Source organism: Lissotriton vulgaris, chromosome 9, assembly GCF_964263255.1.
Source record: "Lissotriton vulgaris chromosome 9, aLisVul1.2, whole genome shotgun sequence".
In the NCBI taxonomy this organism is placed as follows: Eukaryota; Metazoa; Chordata; class Amphibia; order Caudata; family Salamandridae; genus Lissotriton; species Lissotriton vulgaris.
In genome coordinates this window covers 1,164,125,388-1,164,146,957 of record NC_141697.1, presented here as the reverse complement: position 1 = coordinate 1,164,146,957, position 21,570 = coordinate 1,164,125,388, and the positions used below count along the sequence as shown (strand labels likewise).

Below are 21,570 nucleotides of genomic sequence, written 5' to 3'. Positions count from 1 at the left end.
GCTTAATTAAAAGCAGTGACAGGAGTTTAATCCATCAGGCACTATATGGAGCTGAGCTTGTTGCACTGGACCAGCATGTTAACGGATTCACAGACAAACCTAGATCTAAAGACAATACTAGGTCAATGATTAAGGCTATAAGGCATGAGTAGTCTTAGATTTTTGGACTTTGCTCACTAATGTGTTTTAGGGTTTCTCTATGGGGGAAGTGATGTAATGACACTGTCTAATGCTGCAGGACAAAACGTCATCTTCAAAAGACTTATGAGCAATTATGTTGGCATGTAAAGGTATTGCCTTCGGATTGGACATTGTTGAAATGGAGAATTCTAGGTCATTGAGTTTTCTGAAGTCTTTTGTGAATGGCTATGTGATCGTGGGATACAGAGTGAGTATTTTGATATAAGAAATAGTCACCCATTTATTATGTATATAGTATTTAGGAGGAGACAAGACTTTTCCATATGTGTCCTAGGTTCCAGATAAGTGATTAAAGAATATAATTCTCCATCTTTCAAAAAGAATTGATCTGAGCTGGAGAATTTCTGGTCATAGGAAAGATCTAGGAAAGATCTAGAAAACAGAGTACTGTTCTTGCAACATGGATATGAAACATTCTGTAATTTCTTTATGTTGTTTTACACTTGGCAAGTATGGAACAGGAACAATGATGCATGAGCCACAACTTAATTAAGTCATATGGTATTGCAATCACAATTGCAAGGTATACTCCGCTCATACAAAGAAGGGCGCTTTTAATATAGTCTTTAAACTATTGCATAGAATTCCAGGATAGAGGCCGAAGCATCGGAATCCTAGTCCGAATTTGCTGGACTTGCCGCTTTTTAGGATAAGTGCAGAACTGCACTGTCCAGAATGTATCGTATTAAAAAGAAGAGCCTGAGTAGGACTCAGGTGTGACTTCAGCAAGAGGATTGTGAACACCAGCAAATGCAGGGGGTAGGCGCCTACTGCCTGTGGTGAGCTTGCCTTCAGCCGCCAGTCATCAAGGTAGGGGAAGATGGGAACTGCAACCACTACCATCTCTTTTGTGAACACCTGAGGGGCACTGGTGAGGCCAAAGGGGAGCACAGCAAACTGGCCCAACACGAATTGCAGTTAGCGCCTGTTGGCCGACAAGAGGGGGATGTGGAAATGCGCATCTTGAAGTTCCAGCACCACCATCCAGGATCTTGGGCATACATGACCGGAGCCAACATGAGCAGCAAGAATTTTTTTCTCAGGAAGTAGTTGATAGAGCGCAGCTTTAATATAGAGCAGACAACTCCATCCTTCAGCACCAGGAATAAATAGGAACAACCATACCAAATCTCTGGTGCAGAGACCCTCTCAATGGCTCCTTTGCCCAAAAGAGTATGCACTTCCTGATTAAGTAAACAGATTGTCTTCAGTCTGCAATTCTTCGGATGGTGGGAGGAGATTCCAAAAATGGTAGGGCGTATTCCTGCTGGATGATGTAAAGCACCCACTTGTCAGATGTTATTGAAGACCATTGGGGCACTTGGTGCCAGATTCTGCTGCCAATGGAATGTCTGCTGGGTACAGGAAACACTAAAGAGGTTTTGAGGCTGAGGCAGCTGCAGGGGGTTGGGACTGAACAGCACGATTGGACTGACTCCGCTGTCCTTTATGGGCTTTACGGCCCCATCCTTGAAAGATTTGGGGAGGCTGCTGTACCAGAAATGGCTAGTACTGCAGACGGCTAAAATCATCCCTTACACGTCAGGAGCAAAAGGACTACTGCACACGGGTCAAGAGGGAAAGGCCAAGGTTTCCGGCAATAACCTTGCTCTCACCAAAGCACTGGAGTGCCCCATCAGTTTGATCGCCTAATAGGAGGGAGCTGTTGAAGGACATGTCAATCAACGAAGATTAGACGTCCCCAGAGAACCCAGTGGACCTTAACCAGAGGCAGACAAAGTGGGGATCAGACATCTAGCGGTGACATTACCCACGAGGCTTAAACCCCGTAGATTTGGGCATGCCCCTAGCACACTCTGTGCAATGGCTCAGAAGAAAAACAAAAGTTGTCTAAGTGTCACAAAAAACGGTGGTGAAAACGTTACTGAGGCAGCTCTCTGGATATGCACTGTTCTCATGGAACTAAAGGGACTGATGTCACTGTGCCAGGGCTGCCCTTATATAAACACTGACTTCCCTTCTCACGCAGAACCGGTCAACACCACCTACTGGAGCACTGAGGTACTGGTTACGATTTTCCAGCACCAGTTTGACACCTGGGGAATATTCTAAGGTGTGGAATATATGCGGGTAGAAGTCTATCAGAAGATGTTTTGCATTTGCCAATTAAGGTCAAACTGCTTAAAACAGGACAATATATCTGTGTGACTGCGTTTTTAGCACTAGATTGGAGACTTTAGCAAGGATTAAAAATCTAGCTTACATTTTTGCTAGGAAAATCTACTTTAAATGTAATTTTATGAGAAAGGTGGAAAATTCTGATCAGGACCTAAACTATTTGAATAAGTGGATCAAATGCTTCTGACCAAGTCAAATAGAGAATGTGTAGCATTTTAATCCTCTCAAACACTAACCTCATTAAACTAAAATTCATCAACCTACTCCCTAGTTTATTTTTGTGCTTGAATCTCATGTGTCTTCTATCTAAGAATAGTAACATGATTTCAAGGCACACAATCTCCTTAATTTCAGGTGTCCTGAAGCAAATCTACCATATTTATCTCAAATCCACAAGTACACACCATAAAATGACTTTCAAAAAGCTCTTTATTTCCAACTGTGGTAACAATCATCTAAACTGTTCACAATACACTCTTTCTAATCTTCTTTCACACCATAGCTAGCAAACTTGTTTTCTAATATCAATATCAGCATAGATTTTTAAAAAAATTGCTAAACTAAGTCAGGGAGGATATTTTACTCCTGGTTAGATTTTTTATTTTAGTGGAATCACATATTTTCCTTTTAGGATCAAGGAGTGATCCGATTACTCCAAGAAAGATACTGGCAGAAACTTGCATAGGCAATATGGAGGATTCAGAGCCCAGTTTTGACAAATCTACTTGCCCACTCGCTATAGCAAATCAGTATTTATATCGTTTTATCTGTAAAACTTGTCAGTGGAAAAGTTTGCGACCATTTCAATGGAAATGTGCAGTCTGTAAATGACAGTGTACTACAATAACATGGTTTAGTAATATATTTATTAAAAGTGAGTCTAATCGAACTGAGAAACCTTCCTACCCACCGCCTTGACAGGTGGACCGGTCTTGGCTGCATGGATGCTCTATGGCGAAGTAATACCCATACCACCAAGACTGTGGTCCACCTGCTGGGTTTATATGTGGTTAGACATTTGGTTTAATCGTGGTAGAGAATACACAGTCATGATTAAACCCCTCAGACGGTCCTATAGACTAAGGGCCTCTAATTTCACCTACCTAATTTAGATGGGCTGAATTGGAGGTCAGTTTTACTGACCGTCGCTACTAGGAAAACCTTTACAGTGGCGGCCAGTGAAAATATTTCCCTCATTATGGTGATAACTCCCATGGCAAGGGGAGCGTTTTGTTTTGCATTTTCAAAAAGAAAATCCAACTTTTGGATATTTTTTAATGAAAATATAAAGAAAACAGGTTGATAGACTGCTCTGGCATGCTGAGGGAGACTTAAACTAAATTTAAAAAAAAAGAATTAACAAGTACTGGCACGATAGGAGTTCCTGCTGTTGCTTTAAAAATAAAGGTACATAAAATGGAAATGTGCCCTAAAATGTATTTTAAAAACCACAAAAAAATCTTTACGTTAATTATACTAGAGTTAAAGGCAGAATATTTATCAATAAAAAAGGATTAAGTAATTTTGTAAAAAACATTCCAAGGACCATTCAAAATGTGCACTGAAGATTGGTGGCTAGTCATCCAGACAAAGAAAATATGAAGAAAGGCGTTAAAGAAGAAGCCAAAGGAGCCAGGATCACTTAATGGAAAACCTAACAAGGTACACCAAGTTAAATGGTAAAAACATGTACGTTTTGCTTCTCCACATTGGATAACTTCATGACTGAGGTAGAGTAAAAACATCTCAAGTAGTAACATCTACCAGTTTTAACGTGTTAGGTACATTGTTCTTACAAAATTAAGATGTCAGACTACAGTTCAGGTCAGGAAACATAGTTGCACAATGCACTGCTCATTTCAATAATGTGAACCAAAAAGGTTGGAGTGGTGAACTATTTCATTAAGTCATTCAAGTCTCATTATATTGTCCAAGTAGATCCTTTATTTTTCATGAATTTCCAACAATAAAAGATACCAGCCAACGAGTTTCGTTCATATACAATGAACTTCTTTAGGACAAAAAAATGTAATTCGAAGACTGGGGGGAAAAGGATCCTAAGTTCCCCTGGTGTTCCGTGAGAGCTGTGTGCAAGCTCTGTCCGCGGTGTAAAGTCGTGGTCAATCTGATAGTCGATATGCACAAATGAATGTGTCTGCGTGGGTCTCCTTGTTAAGGGCCAGCACTCTATTATTCTGATAAGCTGGAAGCTGCCGTCGACTTCGATCAAAGGCGGGCTGGCACCCTAACTAGGAAGTGCTGCAATAAACAATGATCCATAAGGACTAACTAATGAGCCTGGATAACTTCATGACTGAGGTAGAGTAAAAACATCAAGTAGTCACATCTACCAGTTTTAACGTAGTAGGTACATGGTTTTAAAAAAAATTAAGATGTCAGACTACAGTTCAGGCCAGGAAACAGTTGCACAATGCACTGCTCCTTTCAATAATGTGCAAAGCCCTTACCTGCTTGAGGATATTTTGTTCCCTCATCAGCTTCTGTCGCTCTCGGTTTGGTTTGTTGACAACAACTTCCAGCACGTCTTGAGCAGAAATTGTTCCAGCTGCCACAAAGTAAACCAGTTCCTCCAGCAACTTCGTAACAGCCCTAGAGAAGAAAGAGAAACATGAAATATCCACCTTTGGTCCTCACGCAAGCTCTACAACATCTTGGCTGATAGGAAGAAGCAATAGGAAAGGCGGCTAGTAGTTATGATGGCCACATTTAAAGGAATCATTTCAAGCAGACCGAAAATTGTATAGCTCAAACCATCTTTGAGGATTTAAGTCTAACTCCGTAAAAGTAAAAGTTAGTGGAGTAAACGGTACACCAAATGAGAAGCATTTAATTCTTATGAAGATATCTCCTCCCTCAGTTCATAATGAGTATTCAATGCTGGACCAACCTCCAAACGTGAAAATATTCTCCTTGGAGAATTGCAACGCTTTGCTTTACAAGGCTAGCTTCCATTCTTGTTTAGATAAATTAAATCTTACTTTCCTTGTCAGTGTGATCTCCAACAAGAAATATTTGTACCAGTGAACAGTTGCTGAAAACATGGCTCTTCCCTAAATGATTCTTGGAAGCTTCAGTTACTCTCCAGGGTTGGGATGCCCACAGGTAGCCATGCGTTCTATAAATGCTGCTTCATTCATTCATCTTGCATACGTTTGATAGAAAGGATTTGAGTGTACAGCTCATGTTCTCTTAAAAAAAATAGTTTGATGCCGAATAAAAAACTGAATTATCTGTCGTATACAGAAGGCGCAGGAGATTCTGATTGAATTGCGCTTAATACACCTTGAAGGGCACATTCTTTTACACTATAGCAATGTGTCCAAAAAGTGACATTTACCATTTTAATCAGACTGTCAAGTTAGCTGAAGAGTGGGATAGCCTTAGTTCTCGGATGGTTCTGCTTCTACAGTGACTGAAGGATGGTGATGTCTAAGCGCTTAGTGGTTTATGTGGTAACGCAAAAAGTTAGAGGGCAACACATTTATAGAACGTGGGCTTACCCACAGGTCTACATGGGCAGCTGAGTGCTTCAAATAAAACAGACTACAAAGAACCCGCTAAAATACAAAGGAACAGTATTGATAAAAAGGTACTAAAAAAAAACTACCCATTTTATGGTTTCAGGTAGAGTTTTTAGCGTCTTAAAACAGCTAGATGTTTCAACGGCATCTGTTTTAGTGAGGCAGTTCCACGTTCTGGATCCTCGTCAAGACTAAGTATGAAGGTTTTAGATTTGTTTTTTGTAATAGGAATTCAAGAAGTTGTGCTTGTGAAGTGTGCTTCTTAGACTGGATGAGAGACTTAGGCAAGTTGCTACATGCGTGCAGCAATAAAGTTTTAAATTAATTCTGGCCAGTGAAGATTGCTTAAGAAGTGTGGTGCAGAATGATTTTCACTCCCTTGGCCAGGTATGCAGCAGATTGTAAGATAGCGCCATGTATGACAGAACCAGAGGCTGTACCACGGTTGTGACTCTGCCCTTGAGATGCAGGCTTGAGCTTCTTGAAGAGGTGGAACATTTGAAATGCATTAGCAGGTAAAAAGTTTATAAAGCAGCGCAAGGATGGAGAAGGATGAGTGAGCCTACTTGAGCCCAGCCTTCATAGCATTGTAGTGTTTTGCAACCTTTGAACACAGGAGATTCCGCTTGGAAATTTTCATGAGTGGAGTTTCTTTGTGAATCAGTAGTTCATAAGTCTCTAGTGAGGGGGAAAGAAGAAAGAATAGGCAGGCTTTTTTTGGACCAATCAATCAAAGACATTTGTAGAGCGCACTACTTACCCAGAGGGTCTCAAGGCGCTGGTGGGGGGTGCTGCTACTGCTCGAACAGCCAGGTCTTGAGCTTCTTCCTGAAGGAGAGGTGGTCTTGGGTCAGGCGCAGGTCGGGAGGGAGGGAGTTCCAGGTCTTGGCGGCCAGGTAGGAGAAGGACCTTCCTCCTGTTGTCGCTCTTCGGATGCGGGGGACGGCGGCGAGGGCGTGGTTGGTCGATCGGAGGTGTCGTTTGGGAGCGTAGAAGTTGAGGCGGTTGTTGAGGTAGCTCGGGCCTTGGTCGTGTAGGGCTTTGTGTGCGTGGGTGAGGAGACGGAAGGTGATTCTCTTGTTGACGGGGAGCCAGTGCAGGTCTCTCAGATGTCCGGAGATGTGGCTGTGTCGGGGGATGTCGAGGATGAGTCTGGCTGAGGCGTTCTGGATCCGCTGGAGTCTCTTCTGGAGCTTGGCGGTGGTTCCGGCGTAGAGGACGTTGCCGTAGTCCAGTCGGCTGGTGACGAGGGCCTGCAGTCCAGCATGGACAAGCGAAATCGTAAATTGTTAGAAGTAAGCCAGAAAAGAATGATGCCACAGATATTGTAAGCCAGCTGGTAAACCCAGCCTTTAATTTTCTCAGGGGTTTCTTAAGTCAAAGCCAATTGCATCGCAGAGCGATTTTCTGATGAACTAACCTGTTATCTATGCAACTGAAGATCAGTTCAAGATTTGATGCTTGATCTGTAATTCGGCTTCATGCCCTATAAAATAATGAAACTTCACAAGTAGAAGGTCCTTTTCTTGTGCAGAGAAGCTGGTGTCAGCTACCTAGGCCACACTTCTCTGTACAGATCACACTGGATATAGCCTAAGTATTCAAGCACAATATACAAATACGACAGCCTAAACTCAGCCTCCCAAGACAGTAACAGTGGCACGTTTAAGAACAGAAGTTACTTACCAGTATTGGTGTCTTTCATAGATTCACATGCTTGAATAATTCCCCATCGAAGTGGAAGTCCCATGGTACATAACATAGTAGTAAAAAGCATATATACATAAATATATACATATATACACATAAAATATTCCATAATATGTATATTCTTTTCAAAAAATAAAATCTTAAAGTACCATAGAACAAAATAGGCCCATAGAAAGCGTAGAGGGAGAGCTCACTTTAGTAACATATCAATGTCATAATAGTCCACTTTCCAGCCAATCAGGCTGTAGCACCCTCTAGAACCTTCTCCTCAAAGCTCAAGCCCTCATTTTTTCGTAGCACAGGAGTGACGATAGTGCATTAGGAGAAGAGAGCCTCTGAGGGAAGGAAGGGTGGGTCGCATGTGAATCTTTGAAAGACACCAATACTGGAGAAACACAGTTTACAGATAAGTAAATTTTATTCTTCTCCAGCATTAGGGGTGTCTTTCATAGATTCACATGCTTGAATAAGAGTAGAAAGCAGTAAGCCACAATAAGAATCATAAAAGGCCATAAATAAAGTTGCATCGCATAGACATACAGGCAAAAGTGCATAACCATATGAAAAAACCTTTTATGATAGGAGGCGGGAAGCAACAGAGGCTCACCTTATTTGAAGGGGTTTTGAAGCACCGCTTGACCCACAGCAGTGTCCGCAGCGTTGACGGTCTACAGACAGTAGTGCCTCGTAAATGTGTGCCGACTGGACCATGTTGCCGCCCTGCAGATCTGATGCAGAGGAACTCCTGCAAACAGGGCAGTAGAGGAAGCAACTGCTCTCATCGAGTGTGCTCGCACAGGAGCTGAAAGAGGCTTGCCAGCTCGTTGATAGCAGAAGGAGATGGCAGAAGAAATCCAACCAGTGATTGTTTGCTTAGTGACTGGATGACCCTTACGCATCCTTCCATAGGCCACGAAGAGTTGGTCAGACTTTCGAAATGCAGCAGTGCGTTGGATGTAGAATTTGAGGCACCGGTTCAGGTCAAGGGAAAGAAGAGTACGCTCAGCTGGGGACTGAGGATTAGGGAAGAAAGTCTTGAGAATGATCGGTTCATTAAGGTGGAAGTCGGATTAAACCTTCGGAATAAACTTAGGGTTTGTACGAAGAGTAACAGCGTCCTTCGAGAATTGGAGAAAGGGCGGCTATATGGTAAAAGCGTGGATGTCCCTCACTCTCCTGGATGACGTAAGTGCGAGGAGGAGGGAAACCTTCCAAGTACGGAATTTCAATTCTGCTGAGTGAATAGGTTCAAAAGGAGGTTTGAGAAGTTGGGCTAGGACCAGATTCAGACTCCAAGCCGGTGGAGGACGCCGGATAGGTGGAAACATCCGGAATAGACCTTTAAAGAACTGGTGAATGATCCGAGAAGAATACAAAGAAGTAGATCCATGATGTCGAAAACAGGAAAGTGCCGCCAGGAAAACCTTTAGGGAGGAATGTGAAAGTCCCGATTTTGCCAAAAGGAGGAAGAAAGGCAAGATCTGCTCAGGAGTAGCGAGCATGGGATCAATGTTTTCCGAATGGCACCAGACACAAAACCGTTTCCACTTTAATTTATAGGTCATAATGGTTGAAGGAGCACATGCTTGAGCAAGGACCTCTATGCAGTCCGGATAAAGATTCAGATGGGCGAACACATGGTGTTCAGGTTCCAAGCGTGGAGCTGGAGAGATGCCGGGTCTGGATGGCAAAACTGACCCTGAGCCATGGTGAGGCAGCGGATGAAGAGGGATCGGATCGCACTGAGAAAGAAGAAGTAGATACGTGAACCACGGTCGTCGTGGCCACCTGGGTGCAATCAACAGTATGTGACATGGTTGAAACCTCATTCTGTGCAGAAGGCGAGGTACATGGGGGTTCGGCGGAAAGGCGTACATGAATTTGTTCGACCAGTTGATCGAAAATGCATTCCTGCTCGATCGTTTGTGGGGATGCCAATTTGCGTAGCGGGGGCATTTGCGGTTGACTGGAGTCGCATACAGATCCATATCTGGGCAGCCCCACCTGCGAAACACATACTCCAGAGCTGACTGATTGAGTTGCCAATCGTGGTTGTCTGCGGTCGATCTGGAGAGAGTCTGCAAGGGCGTTTGAAATGCCCTGGACATGAACAGCAGTCAAGTGAACACGATGTTGTATTGCCCACTTCCAGATCTGTTGTGCCAGTTTGGAGAGCGGAAAAGACCTTGTACCTCCTTGCTTGTTGAGGTAGTGCATACTGGTGGTGTTGTCTGTACGCACCAACAAAGACTTTGCTTTCACCAGTAGTCAAAATGATTTTAGAGCGAGAAAGATGGCCAGGAGCTCCAGCCGATTGATGTGCCACTTGCGCTGGTCGACTGTCCATTTGCCCTTGATTGACATCTCCTCGAGGTGTGCACCCCAAACCCTCTAAGGAAGCGTCCGTCGTAAGGGTAAGCGATGTGGCCGGCTCTTGAAACAGACGGCCTGTTGTGATGTTTGGAAGGTGAGCCCACCATTCCAATGCGCCCTGGATGCGAGGGGTCAGGAAGACTGTCGTTGAACGACCCCGAGACTTGCCGCCATGGATTGTCCAATTCTTCTTAAAGGACTCGCATGTGCAATCTGCAATTGGGGATCAGTGCTATGCAGGACAAAGTCATGCCCAGAAAGGATTTGAACATCCGGACAGAAACGGACCTCTTTGAGCGTAAAAGAGCCACCAGTTTGATGATATGATCTAGGCGTTCTTGCTAAACAAACACTTTCCTAGACGTGTAATCTATCAACGCTCCCAGAAAGACTGTTGGGAGGGATGGGCATGTGACTTTTCGTGGTTGATGGAAAGACCCAAGTGTGTTTTGCTGCTTGGAAGGTTGATGCCTTCATTAAGCAGTCCAAGTAAGGGTAAATTTGTATACCTTGTAGGCGTAGATAAGCCGTAACAGGGGCCATGATCTTTGTGAAGACCCTCGGCGCGGAACGAAGTCCAAAAGGTAGAACCTTGAATTGGTAGTGCTTTGATCCCACTTTGAAACGGAGGTATTTCCTGTGTCTTTGATGGATTGGCACATGGAAGTATGCGTCCTGGAGGTCAATTGTAGAGAGGAATTCTTCTGGATTAAGGAACTAAGATTTCCAGCAAGGTCAGCATACGAAATGTCTTGGACTCGACAAATTTGTTGAGGGCTCTGAGGTTTAAGATCGGGCGCTACTCTCCAGTCTTTTTTCTGATAAGAAAAAAGCTGGAATAAAAGCCCATCCCCGGTTTGAGGAACCACTTCGACTGCACCCTTCTGAATCATAACTACAACTTAAACCCACCGGTCGGAAGTTACTGCTGACCAATCTAAAAACCTTTGGGCGATTCGACCTCCAATTTGCAGCGTGGGAAAAGACTTGAAGTTGCGAAAGTCATTTTTTATTGGTGGAGTTACCACCTCTGTAAGTTGTTTTCCGTCTGTATGGTCTGGATTCGGTCTGTCGAGAGTGCGATTGATTTGAATAACGCTGCCTGTTGTCACTGTAGGAGCGGTACTGGGAGGAGCCACGAAAATTAGAGTATGTACCTCTACCACGTGCTCCACGAAATGGCCTCTTCCGGTATTGTAAAGAATAGAGGGCGCGAGCAGTGTCCGTGTCCTTTTTAATAGATTCCAAGGAGTCGTCCACATGTTTACCGAAGAGGGACTCACTATCGATGGGCAAATCAAGTATCTTCGCTTGCACCTCCAGTCTCATAAACGTAGACTTGAGCTAACCTTGTCTCCGTAAGACTGCAGCGCCAGTTAACTGCCGGAAGCCAGTTGAGGAAATATCAACTGAACAGTCGATAATTTCAGAGGAAATTATCACCCTCTTGCACGATTTTTTTTGCTTCAGCTCTGGATGCTTCAGGGATGAGGTCAACCAATGCAGCAATTTCCGACCACATTTGTCTGTGGTAACGGCAGAGGACGGCCAAGGAATTTGCAGCCCGTACAGTGGTTGCAGCCATGGTTGAACATTTTTTTCCAACGGTGTTTAGACTGAGACCACGTTGGTCCGGTGGTGATGTTAAGGAAGATTAAGGATTCCGTGACCTCTTGAGCTGCCCGAGTAAGGACAGAATCAGGTTTTGGCTGGGAAACTAAACAGGCAGGCGAATCCACATGAGCCCTATACTTTTTGTCCATACGTGGAAGTACAGCTGGCACAGAATTTGGCCGTTCCATCAATTTAAGTCCTTCTTTCCATATGAAGTCTATGATTGGGATGGAATGCACCTGCTTCAATGGCTGGTCTTTAAAATCATAGAGGAAGCAGTCCTCTTGCCGGACCTGGAAGCGTTCGACAGCCCTTGACATCAAAAGATGGAAACCCCCAATGTGAACTGGAGGCGACGCCAGAGGAGAAGTAGGTGGAGGCGACGGAGTCTGCACCTGGTAATTGTCCCAATCTGCCATTGCAGTGTCATCGTCTGTGTCTGTGTCCGTATTATTGCCAGTATCCACCTGAAATGTATGCTCTGGAATAGGAGATTGGACTGGTGCAAGAGAAACCGACGGCTGTGTGGGTGCGGGCGGCGAAGAAGCCGGCGTGGAAGGTGGGAAATTATGGTTGTAGTCATCGAGCATGTGTTGCAGATTGGAGATCAAGGACAGAGGCAACTGTGCCATAGGAACATCCTGTTCAACATCATGCGAATCTTCTGGAGCCGAGATATGCAAGTCTTGCTCCTCGTCGTCATCATAGTCCGGATACTTAATCTGTAACTGACGGGCTAGTGGCAGCCCTAAAGTTATCATCCACATAGTAGCCATCTGAATCGCCCTCATTATCAGGCGGTGGACCTGTGCAAGGTTGCAACGGGCTCAAATCCAAAGGAACTGGACGCTTGACCGTAGTAGCCGTGACGACTGAAGCTGGTTGCAGTAGTCAGTGAAAATGTCGCCTTCCATCGACGAGGCAGTCGACGCTGTCGTCGTGTGCTTAGCAGTAGACTTTCCTGGCGTCGACGATAATGGCAATGTTTGACAACGAGAGTACTGTTTTTGTAGTAGTCGTAGACGCTGCCGTCGACATAATTTGTGACGTCGACGAAGCGGACGTCGACGAGGAGCTCGCCGTCGACCGGATGGAGGCAGTCGTCTATGAATTTGAAGGCGTCGACGATGTGGGACTCGTCGACGAATTCTTAGACGACGAATGGCGTTTTGACTGGGTCATCGAAGAGGCAGATTTCTTCGCGGTCTACATCTTGATAATGGAAGCAATAGGCAGGGCCTCCTGGACCAGCGTCGACGAAGCGGTAGTCGACAGAGAAAGATGTTGTCGACATGGGAGTCGATGAGCTGGCGCTCGTTTTGGAGGACGAGGGCACAGAGTGGATCTGCGACGCCAGAGAACTAAGTCCCGCAGGTGTAGAGGCCAGCAGATCCAGTGGGGAGTCAAAAAAAAAAAAAAAAAAAAATGCCTAATTTTATATACGCTCTATAATGAATTGTGAAACATTGTTGATATTTGGTGTAAATCATGTGTGTTACACAACCCCTATGTATTGCTAATGAATTTTAAATGTACAGTTCTTAACAGCTGTGTATGATGTTTTTATGTATTTGCATAGTATACTTTTATGATTTTTATTTAATCGAATAAAGTATGTTTTGACTTGACTTGACAGTGGGGAGTCTGATTTTGAAGCGTCAACGAGCTTCTTTTTCTTAAGGAAAGGAGATGGAACATCAGACCCACGCTTGAGAGATGTCACAGATTGGTGAGAAGACTCCATATCAGACACAGGATTGTCTGAGGTCTTCAACTTCTGTAGCCACAGAAGGAGACTGGCCTCTATCTTTTAAGGTCTTATTAGAAAATGTCCAGAAAAATTTATAACTACTCACCTCATGGTCTGGGTACAAGCAATAAATGCATTTCTTATGAGGGTCCTCAGAGAAAAGGCAAAGTTTTCAACAGGTTGAACAGGGCCTGATTAAAGATTTATTTGTAGTAGACATACTTGAAGGTTGAAACTAAGTTGAGGAAAAAAATGAGTAGAGCTCAGGGAGACTCCATTCACACAACGTGCGGTAGAAAATCGGAGGGCTTGAGCTTCTGAGGAGAAGGTTCTAGAGGGTGCTACAGCCTGATTGGCTGGAAAGTGGACTATTATAATGACATTGATATGTTACTAAAGTGACCTCTACCTCAATGCTTTCTATGGGCCAACTTTGTTCTATGGTACTTCAAGATTTTATTTTTTGAAAAGAATATACATATTATGGAATATTATTTTATGTGTATGTATATATTATATATATATTTATGTATATATGCTTTTTACTACTATGTTATGTACCGTGGGACTCACTTTGACGACAGGGAATTATTCAAGCATGTGAATCCATGAAAGACACCCCTAATAATGGAGAACTATGGACACAATCACCAAGAAAGATTAAAAGAGGACAGGGCAGTCGGAAGGTTTGGAACAAAAATCAAACTTCAAAACTCACTAACTCATTGAGACGTGTCTCCATTCAAGCTAACTTCTGCTCCTTGCATCTAAAACAAAGGCCATGAGTAGGATCATTTTCAAGCCTTCACTAAGTGATTGTAGGAGTAAACATTGATCTTTTGGATGTCAAGGAAAGGCACAAACCATAACAAAGATGCTCTTCCCAGAATCATCTGAAAAACTTCCACATGCAATGAAAAGTAATCCTCAGAAGTGTCCTAATTGTAGGCTAGCTGCTGCTTCTTTTATCCACAGCCTATTTGATTTAGCTATCTTTTTGATTCTACTGTGACATGGGTGCACTATTCTGTTGCTCTCTTCCTTCACCCGCTTCCCTCAAATCTTGCTCCACTGCAATCCTAGTCTGGGCGGACCAGTTGTGCAGATGTTGGAGCCACAGTTTAGGTTCTAGCTTCTCCGGGGTTTTCACTCATCCCATGATATTGTTGATATCACTTCTGCCAAACATGTGTGTGTGGCACCCCTTAATTTACCACGACTCTTCCACTATCTCAGTTGAAGTCACTTTGTGGGTTCCCAGTTTTTTTAACAGCGCACTGTGTTTGGCATACCACTCCTTATTTTAACTTGATCATCCAAGGGTTCAACTTAGCGGCAGTCCATTCTAATCCCTTGACGTGCAAGTGAATAGCCAAATTACATTTGATAAAGAAGGGTGGCTTGGCATATCACTAATCGCAATACACTTAAAATCAATAGACTTTGTTGTAAGGTTCTAACCCCAAGTCTAAGAGTGACGTGTACATACTGAAGGGCCACTGAAGTCAGTCCGCCAGCTTCTGGGGTTTGCAATCCCTTTGCTGGCTGTTTTGAGCCACATAGGAGTGCTAGCTGCTATTACAGTGGTACATGTGCAACAGGCATTGGAACACATCTTAGGTGGCATAGATATCCAATTGAGCGCATGGCTGACAAATGTATGCTGTCTGAATTAGCAAACCAAGTTACATCCAAAACGCAGTTAAGTGAGAGGTTTGGGAAAAAGGTGTATTATTATTAAAAACTAAAGTTGTGACTGGACATCATGAATTAGGAAGACTAAACGTAGATACAGGACAGTGATGATTAAATTAACATGCTGAAATAGAGCTATTCCAAAACCAAGTGAGTGACAGCAGTTGTATGATATAACAAAGGACAAAAACATTGTGGATCCTTGAAGATTATATATTGGCACGGTCTACTTGTTTAGTAAACCTACATTTACCGATATAAACTTACATTCACAATATTTTATCAATATTTTTGCCACACTATTTTGACCCAACTATATTCTTTTGTGGATATTTTGGTGATATATTGGGAGAGCACACCTCATCAGAAGAGTTTCAGGTTAACCTTTCAGCAAGACAGACTAAATGGAAGATGAAAACAGCCACGAGATGGTCAAGGTACAAAGAATATTTCTTCACTTTGACTGGGGTTGCTAGGCCGACTGATGAGACCTACTAGTAGTGTCAGCAAAGCATCAAATACTAGGGAAGGCATCTGCTGAAGTGAAAGGCAAGCTGCAGGAACGAGACATTTACTTGTCAGAACTTTTACCCCATCAATAAATCGACATTCTTTCCTGAAATTAGGACGCATTCAGTAAAAAGATTAGCATAATTATAAACCAGGGGTGTCTAGGTCGCCATTAAGTGGCAAAGCTATATTCTGTGATGGCGGCTTATATTAAAGAAGCCCATTCATAATCTGAATTGGTCACAGTAGGGGTGGACACAACATGGCAGATGCTGAAATTTGTTATTTTCTTACACCTGCTCAAAATGCATATTAGAATTAATTACATAATTAGCCTAGGAATATACTGCTGGCTCTCGGGAAGCAAGGTACCTAGGAAAGTTGTGTGATGATGCCCTTGAGAGTGGATTCACCTACAGACGACAAAGGTCTACACTTCCCACCCAGACGGACAACTTCGGGCTGAACCATTGCAAGGATCCCCTTGAAAGAAACACTGAACAATCACTTCAGCTCAAATTAAACTATGTGGCACATGCAGATCTGCAAGACTTTAAGTGGGTGTACAAGGAGTGAATTCCTCATACACGCTGTGGTTTGGTACATTATTCCAATACTGAATTCCTGGTTTGTACAGTCCTGGTGTCACCCTCCAGTAACTTACATTTTCTTGTCTAATCCATCAGTTGACTCACATGATAATGTAATCTTGCGAGTGATTAGATTCACAACAAATTCGCATTAACAACCATCTTCCATTGCCAAAAATTTCAAACAATGCAATTTGCATTTGGTAGTCTTGGAGTCACACTGTACTATTTTCATGCAGATCTTGAAGCTACACAGGATTTCAAGACCTCCGTAATGTCATGTATATTCACCTGTGCTTGTGAGGTAACATTTGTATGCGCAAGACGTCCATTCTTGTACAGCACATACATTAATTGCCTTTAAAGAGACTCATGACTTACAATATATGCTGTATATGATATGGAAGGTCGTAACACCTAAGGCCTGTAGACAGATTACTACTTGCCGATTGTCTTGCTGAATGTAACTGTTAATTTGTTATGCTACAGATGCCTATAAAAACACATTTTAAAAAAAGACTGCATTTTGACAGATACAGTCGACATTCAATATTGTAAAGATCACAAGCACCACATATATCCACTAATAGTCCTCTCATTGGAGCTATTCCTGCTTCTCTGCCGAGACTAATGTAACTTCTTCATTCCCGGTATATACATCAGGCTCCTCAGAACCCCAATGAGGTGTTGAGAACATTGGCAGCAGGGGGAGATGGGGGAGGGGGAGATGGGGGAGGGCGGGGGGAGGGGGGAAGGGGGAGGGGGGCTGTTGGGTGTTGAGGATGGCCATACATAGAATATTGTATAAAAATTAAGAGCTCTGGCTGACCGGAAACTATTATGGTATTGAAGGGAATCAGAGTCGAGGTGCAAACTCTGATTTGAGATCCAAAGTGCCTTGTTGAATTCTAGTGATGCCTTTCCGAATGTGTGAAGTGGGTCTATCTGTATACGTTATGGTCCTTCCTCCTGTTTTGTCTGTGTTTTGAAATAATATTTTTTTTTTTTAAATGAGGTGTTGAGAAAATTGGGGTAAACCCAAGTACAAAAGAAAGATCCCTGAAGGTCCTGCCAAACATTATTCAGAAGTGACTTACATGATTGTCTGGGAAAACTGACACAAAACATAACAAAATCACCTTCACTGATTAACACAAAAAAGGGGTTCTTTCTTTAGACTTCAATGCTCTCCATTTCACTTCCAGCTGCTGAAAATTTCTGGGAGGAGGAAAATACCAGTAAGCATTAAACCAAAATATGGTTGGCCACAGATGCTTACGTGACTAAACAGAGCAAATTAAGAAGGATGCAGTCAGGCAGAGTATGCCCTTAGGTTCTTTCACATAAGACTTAAAGATGTAAGTAGGAACTGTGACTAATTGCATTGCTTGAAACCAGTCTAACAATAGATGCAGGTTCTGAAATGAGCTCATAATAAATGTGGAAAAATGGAAGGAAACAAGCTATGTAAAGTGCTCAACCTTACTGGTTACTCTTGACACGTTTGGTTTTTACAGTAGAAAAGATGTTCTGGTGTGCTGCTGTATCCCTTACATGTGAGTAATAGGGGACAGTGTGTACTAAGACAGCTGCACAACAATGCAAATAACGTTGATAGTTTGGAGAGGATATCAGAGGAAGTTAATGTTTGAGTGGAAAGGACTTTGACACTGCACTTTAGCGAGAAGAATTCAGCAATGTTAAAGTGTAACAAACATTAGTCCAATAAAACACATTATTTCATTTAAAGGACAGATGCTTTCAATAGTGAAACAAAGACCCCTTGTCAACGAGATTTTCAATCTAATGCCCACGTGAAAACTGCATTGTAACTTATTTAATTATCCAAGATTAATGAGAAACATGCTGCAATTAAGATGGAAGAGCAAAATGACTATTTAACCCATCCTCATCAATGGAAAAGGCTTTAAAAGGACAAAAATCTCAATCCGGCGTAAAAAAATTTTAAATGTTTAAATTCAGATGACAAATATATTAAATTGTTTCAATTGAAATATTGGGACGATTGTTTAATTCTTGAATGAATCGATCCTGAATTTTCTAGACTGTAAACAATGAAAAGTGAGCTGAGACAACAATAAAGTTCAGTCTGCGTTATCCAAAGATTATCAGAAGATACTAAGAAAAGGTCTAGTCAATGATTGGGTTTAAGGCCTAGAGAACGGTGTGTGCTGGTACAAGCTAAAGAGCATAAGCAAAGTCAAAAATATGATGGACATCTGGTTTGTTGTAGTGGTCAGAGACCTGCTCATTAAAAGATGAACCAAAAAATATGTTGGAAATTTGCCCACTACAGATTTAAAGTAGAAGACTGAAAGCAAAGTAATAGCAGAACAATTGTGAAGGCAACTGTTTATATGCTCTCTAAAGTAAATGTACCCAAAAGATAATGACATTACAATAATATAAAGAGTTCTCGTCCCAAAAAGCAAATCCGATTACAAAAATGACTGGCAGCATACAATAGTAGCTCTAATATAAGTCCTGTTCTCACTGTTAAGTAGAACAAAAGGTTCTCCTGAGCAATTACCAAGTAATACCCAGTTGAAAATCTGTCAAATGGATAGTCTTACATGGCAATGAAAGTTCATTTTTAATTGCTTAATGCCAGTTTGTTGCCCAATGCAAACAGTTTTTAATTGCACGTTTCATGCAATCTGGAACAGTGTCAGCTCTTGCTGCTGGCAACAGAAAAGGATTTTGATCACTATGGAGTGAAGAGAGTGATAACTGACAAATGCCATCACCAGTCCCTCCTCAAGCGCGATGGTCTTTGCAGATATGTCAATACAGATTATGGTTGATATCTGATAGTATACAAGGAGCCTTTCCGGTCAACAATTTATCATGTTGGAAAAACTTTATAAAGTCCCCAAACAGTAACTCCAGCTGTCAAACGGACTTAATGTTTCCAACATGTATTTATTTTTACAAATTACAAAGTCTTGAGGGCGGAGCTTGAAGCATTTTTTGCAGAAAAGGTGGGTATTTCAATACTTTCACCTGCTCCAATGGAAATAAAAAGCACTGGAAAATACCTAGTCTTACCCCAAACAAAGAATCATGTTCTTCGGTGGCATTGGTTAGGACTCACTTATTAACTGCGGTAGTGAGCCAACATGATGTACTTTACTCTTTGTCAGACACTTTGGAGATGATTTTTTGCCCATCTTCAAACGTTAATACTAGGATATAATAAGGCTGTACTGTCACACTAAGTCCTGTGGTGTTTTAATGTGTGAATTCACGCCACAATCACTATGTATATATTTTTTCATAGCACTTCACCGGACCTGAGAGTTTGCACGCACCAATATGGAGCAAACAAACCACCTATATTCTGCGTGCAGTATGAAGGTAGTTATGTAGCCTGAGTAGCGAGAAAGGGGTGGTGTACCACTAATTTTTCCTTATTGTTTTACAGATCTACTGCGTAGAATCAGATCATATGTATTACCACGCATGCTTTTATTAGCAGCGTCATATATTTTTTTGTATCCTATTTTATGTTCCTATTTAGGCAATAACAGGAGTGGCATACACAGGGCTGGTCCCTGTGTGGTCTTGACGAAAAGCTTGGGGAAGCTTGAAACATGTCGACCACACACTGATCCCACCTTCATTACAGGTCGGAACAGTGTGTTCTATCCCATTTTAAACCATACCAACCAAGGAGCAGTGATACATTTGTTGAGGCCAACTAGCACGGTATTTTTAAATCACTTACACCCACTCCACTACACTTCGCACTACACAAAAATTGTGCTCCAACGTAATTCACAAGTCTAAGCACGCCACTTTTCGTCTAGAACTGGGATGGCCCCTATGATTAAGCATGTCACCGTGGGGCAACCCCGGTGAGTGAGGGGACTCTAGAAAGACATTTTTCTTTCTTCAAGGCTCTGCCTGACCACATTGGCCAGGAGCCGTGACACAAGCTAGGTCTCAGAACCCAGCACTCTAGGCTCTTTCTTTCATCAACCACATTTCAAACCACTTTCCCCAACATTTTGAATAAATGTAAACCCTGTCACACGAGTACCCATCACCTCGATACGCGCTCAACGTTAACCTAAAACATAACAAACCCATACAAAAGCACAACAGGAGTCGCACTCATGTACATTTAACAACAAGAACAAGAGTGCAATTAAACCATTGTGCTCAAGTTCAATGTAACATGGTGCTTTTTCCAAGGAGGCTTCTTTTAAAAACCATTTATTAAAACGTTAGCCTCAAAAACACTATGTATTATTTGGTGCTGTGGGTTTATATTTGAACAGGAAAATTATGAATCCTGATGGCTTTTCCCCCCCCCCCTTCATTTTTAACCTGCCTTTGCATAAAAATACCCAGGAGGCTGGTGAAATATTGGTCAGGTCGCAACCCTAATCACGAGTGAGTGGTGTACCCCTTTCTCAGTATCCAGAGGTTTGTCCAGCATTCCATACTTCCTGCAGAAAACATTTAATCAGTTTGCCCCAAAAGTGATCAGGCAGCAGTGTATGGCAGTCATCACAATGTGCCCAGGATCTTTCTGGAATATACAGTAAGATCACATAAGAAATGCAAAATACGTTGTCTGCCTTCCGTTTAAAGGGGTTCACAGCAGTTTCGAAATCTTTTGTTTGGCTTCTCACTGGTCGGATGGAGATAATTTCCGAAAATTATTTCTTTCGATGCATCTTACTTCTTGGTTTCACTTGCGAAAGTGTCACTCTAAAGTCACATTTGGCGCTACAATGGCAGTCATACACACTTAATCCACGGAAAGGTCGCACAAGAGATCTGAAAACGTTGCCGCTATGCTCCAGATACGTTTGTGAGTTTTTTTTTCCATATTCTCTTACTCAGGGCCATGCCAAACGTGGCACTGGTTCAAAGTGGGAGTATTTTTTTTCTAGCTACTCCCGTGGGCACCATTTGTTTGAAACTTATTGATCGTAACCTATATATCTACTCGAAAGTTTTCTACTGGCACGATTATGGAAGACTTCGTGATAACTGACTTCGAAAAAGCAATCCTGTGATTTATTTAATGTACCGATTTTTTTTTTTTTATCAAAATCACGTCGGACGGGACTTCTCAATCTGTGCAAACCAGAAGAACATGTCCTTACCCTCCCTGTACACTCCTGTGTGGCGGTACTTGCTGTTCGACAGCTTAGTTATACAATTATGGTTTAGTTTCGGGAAACTGCTCGATCAGGCGGTTTGGATTTAAAAACTAAACGTTCCATCTTCGAACCAACCGCTGTTAGGTTGCAGCCGAGTTCCAGTGTGACCTGGAAATGGAATGGGGTTCAAGTCTGCTGCCCGGGTCCACTCAGCGCGATTAAAGACGTTGAGCGCGTTCCACGCGGCGTGCGCAAAGGAATGATGTCAGTTTCACATTCAATTGTTGATGAACGCCAGCCGCGCACAA

The 21,570-nt window shown here is 42.6% G+C and overlaps 1 protein-coding gene across 1 annotated transcript in view; it reads right to left on the bottom strand.

Moving 5' to 3' along the window:
* The window catches only part of ITPR1 (inositol 1,4,5-trisphosphate receptor type 1), a 1,666,678-nt gene that overhangs the window by 1,002,200 nt on the left and 642,908 nt on the right, over window positions 1-21,570 (bottom strand). The window contains exon 14 of the mRNA XM_086939209.1: window positions 4,809-4,950. Coding sequence (XP_086795335.1) covers window positions 4,809-4,950 — 142 coding nt within the window. The remainder of the gene's footprint in view (window positions 1-4,808; window positions 4,951-21,570) is intronic.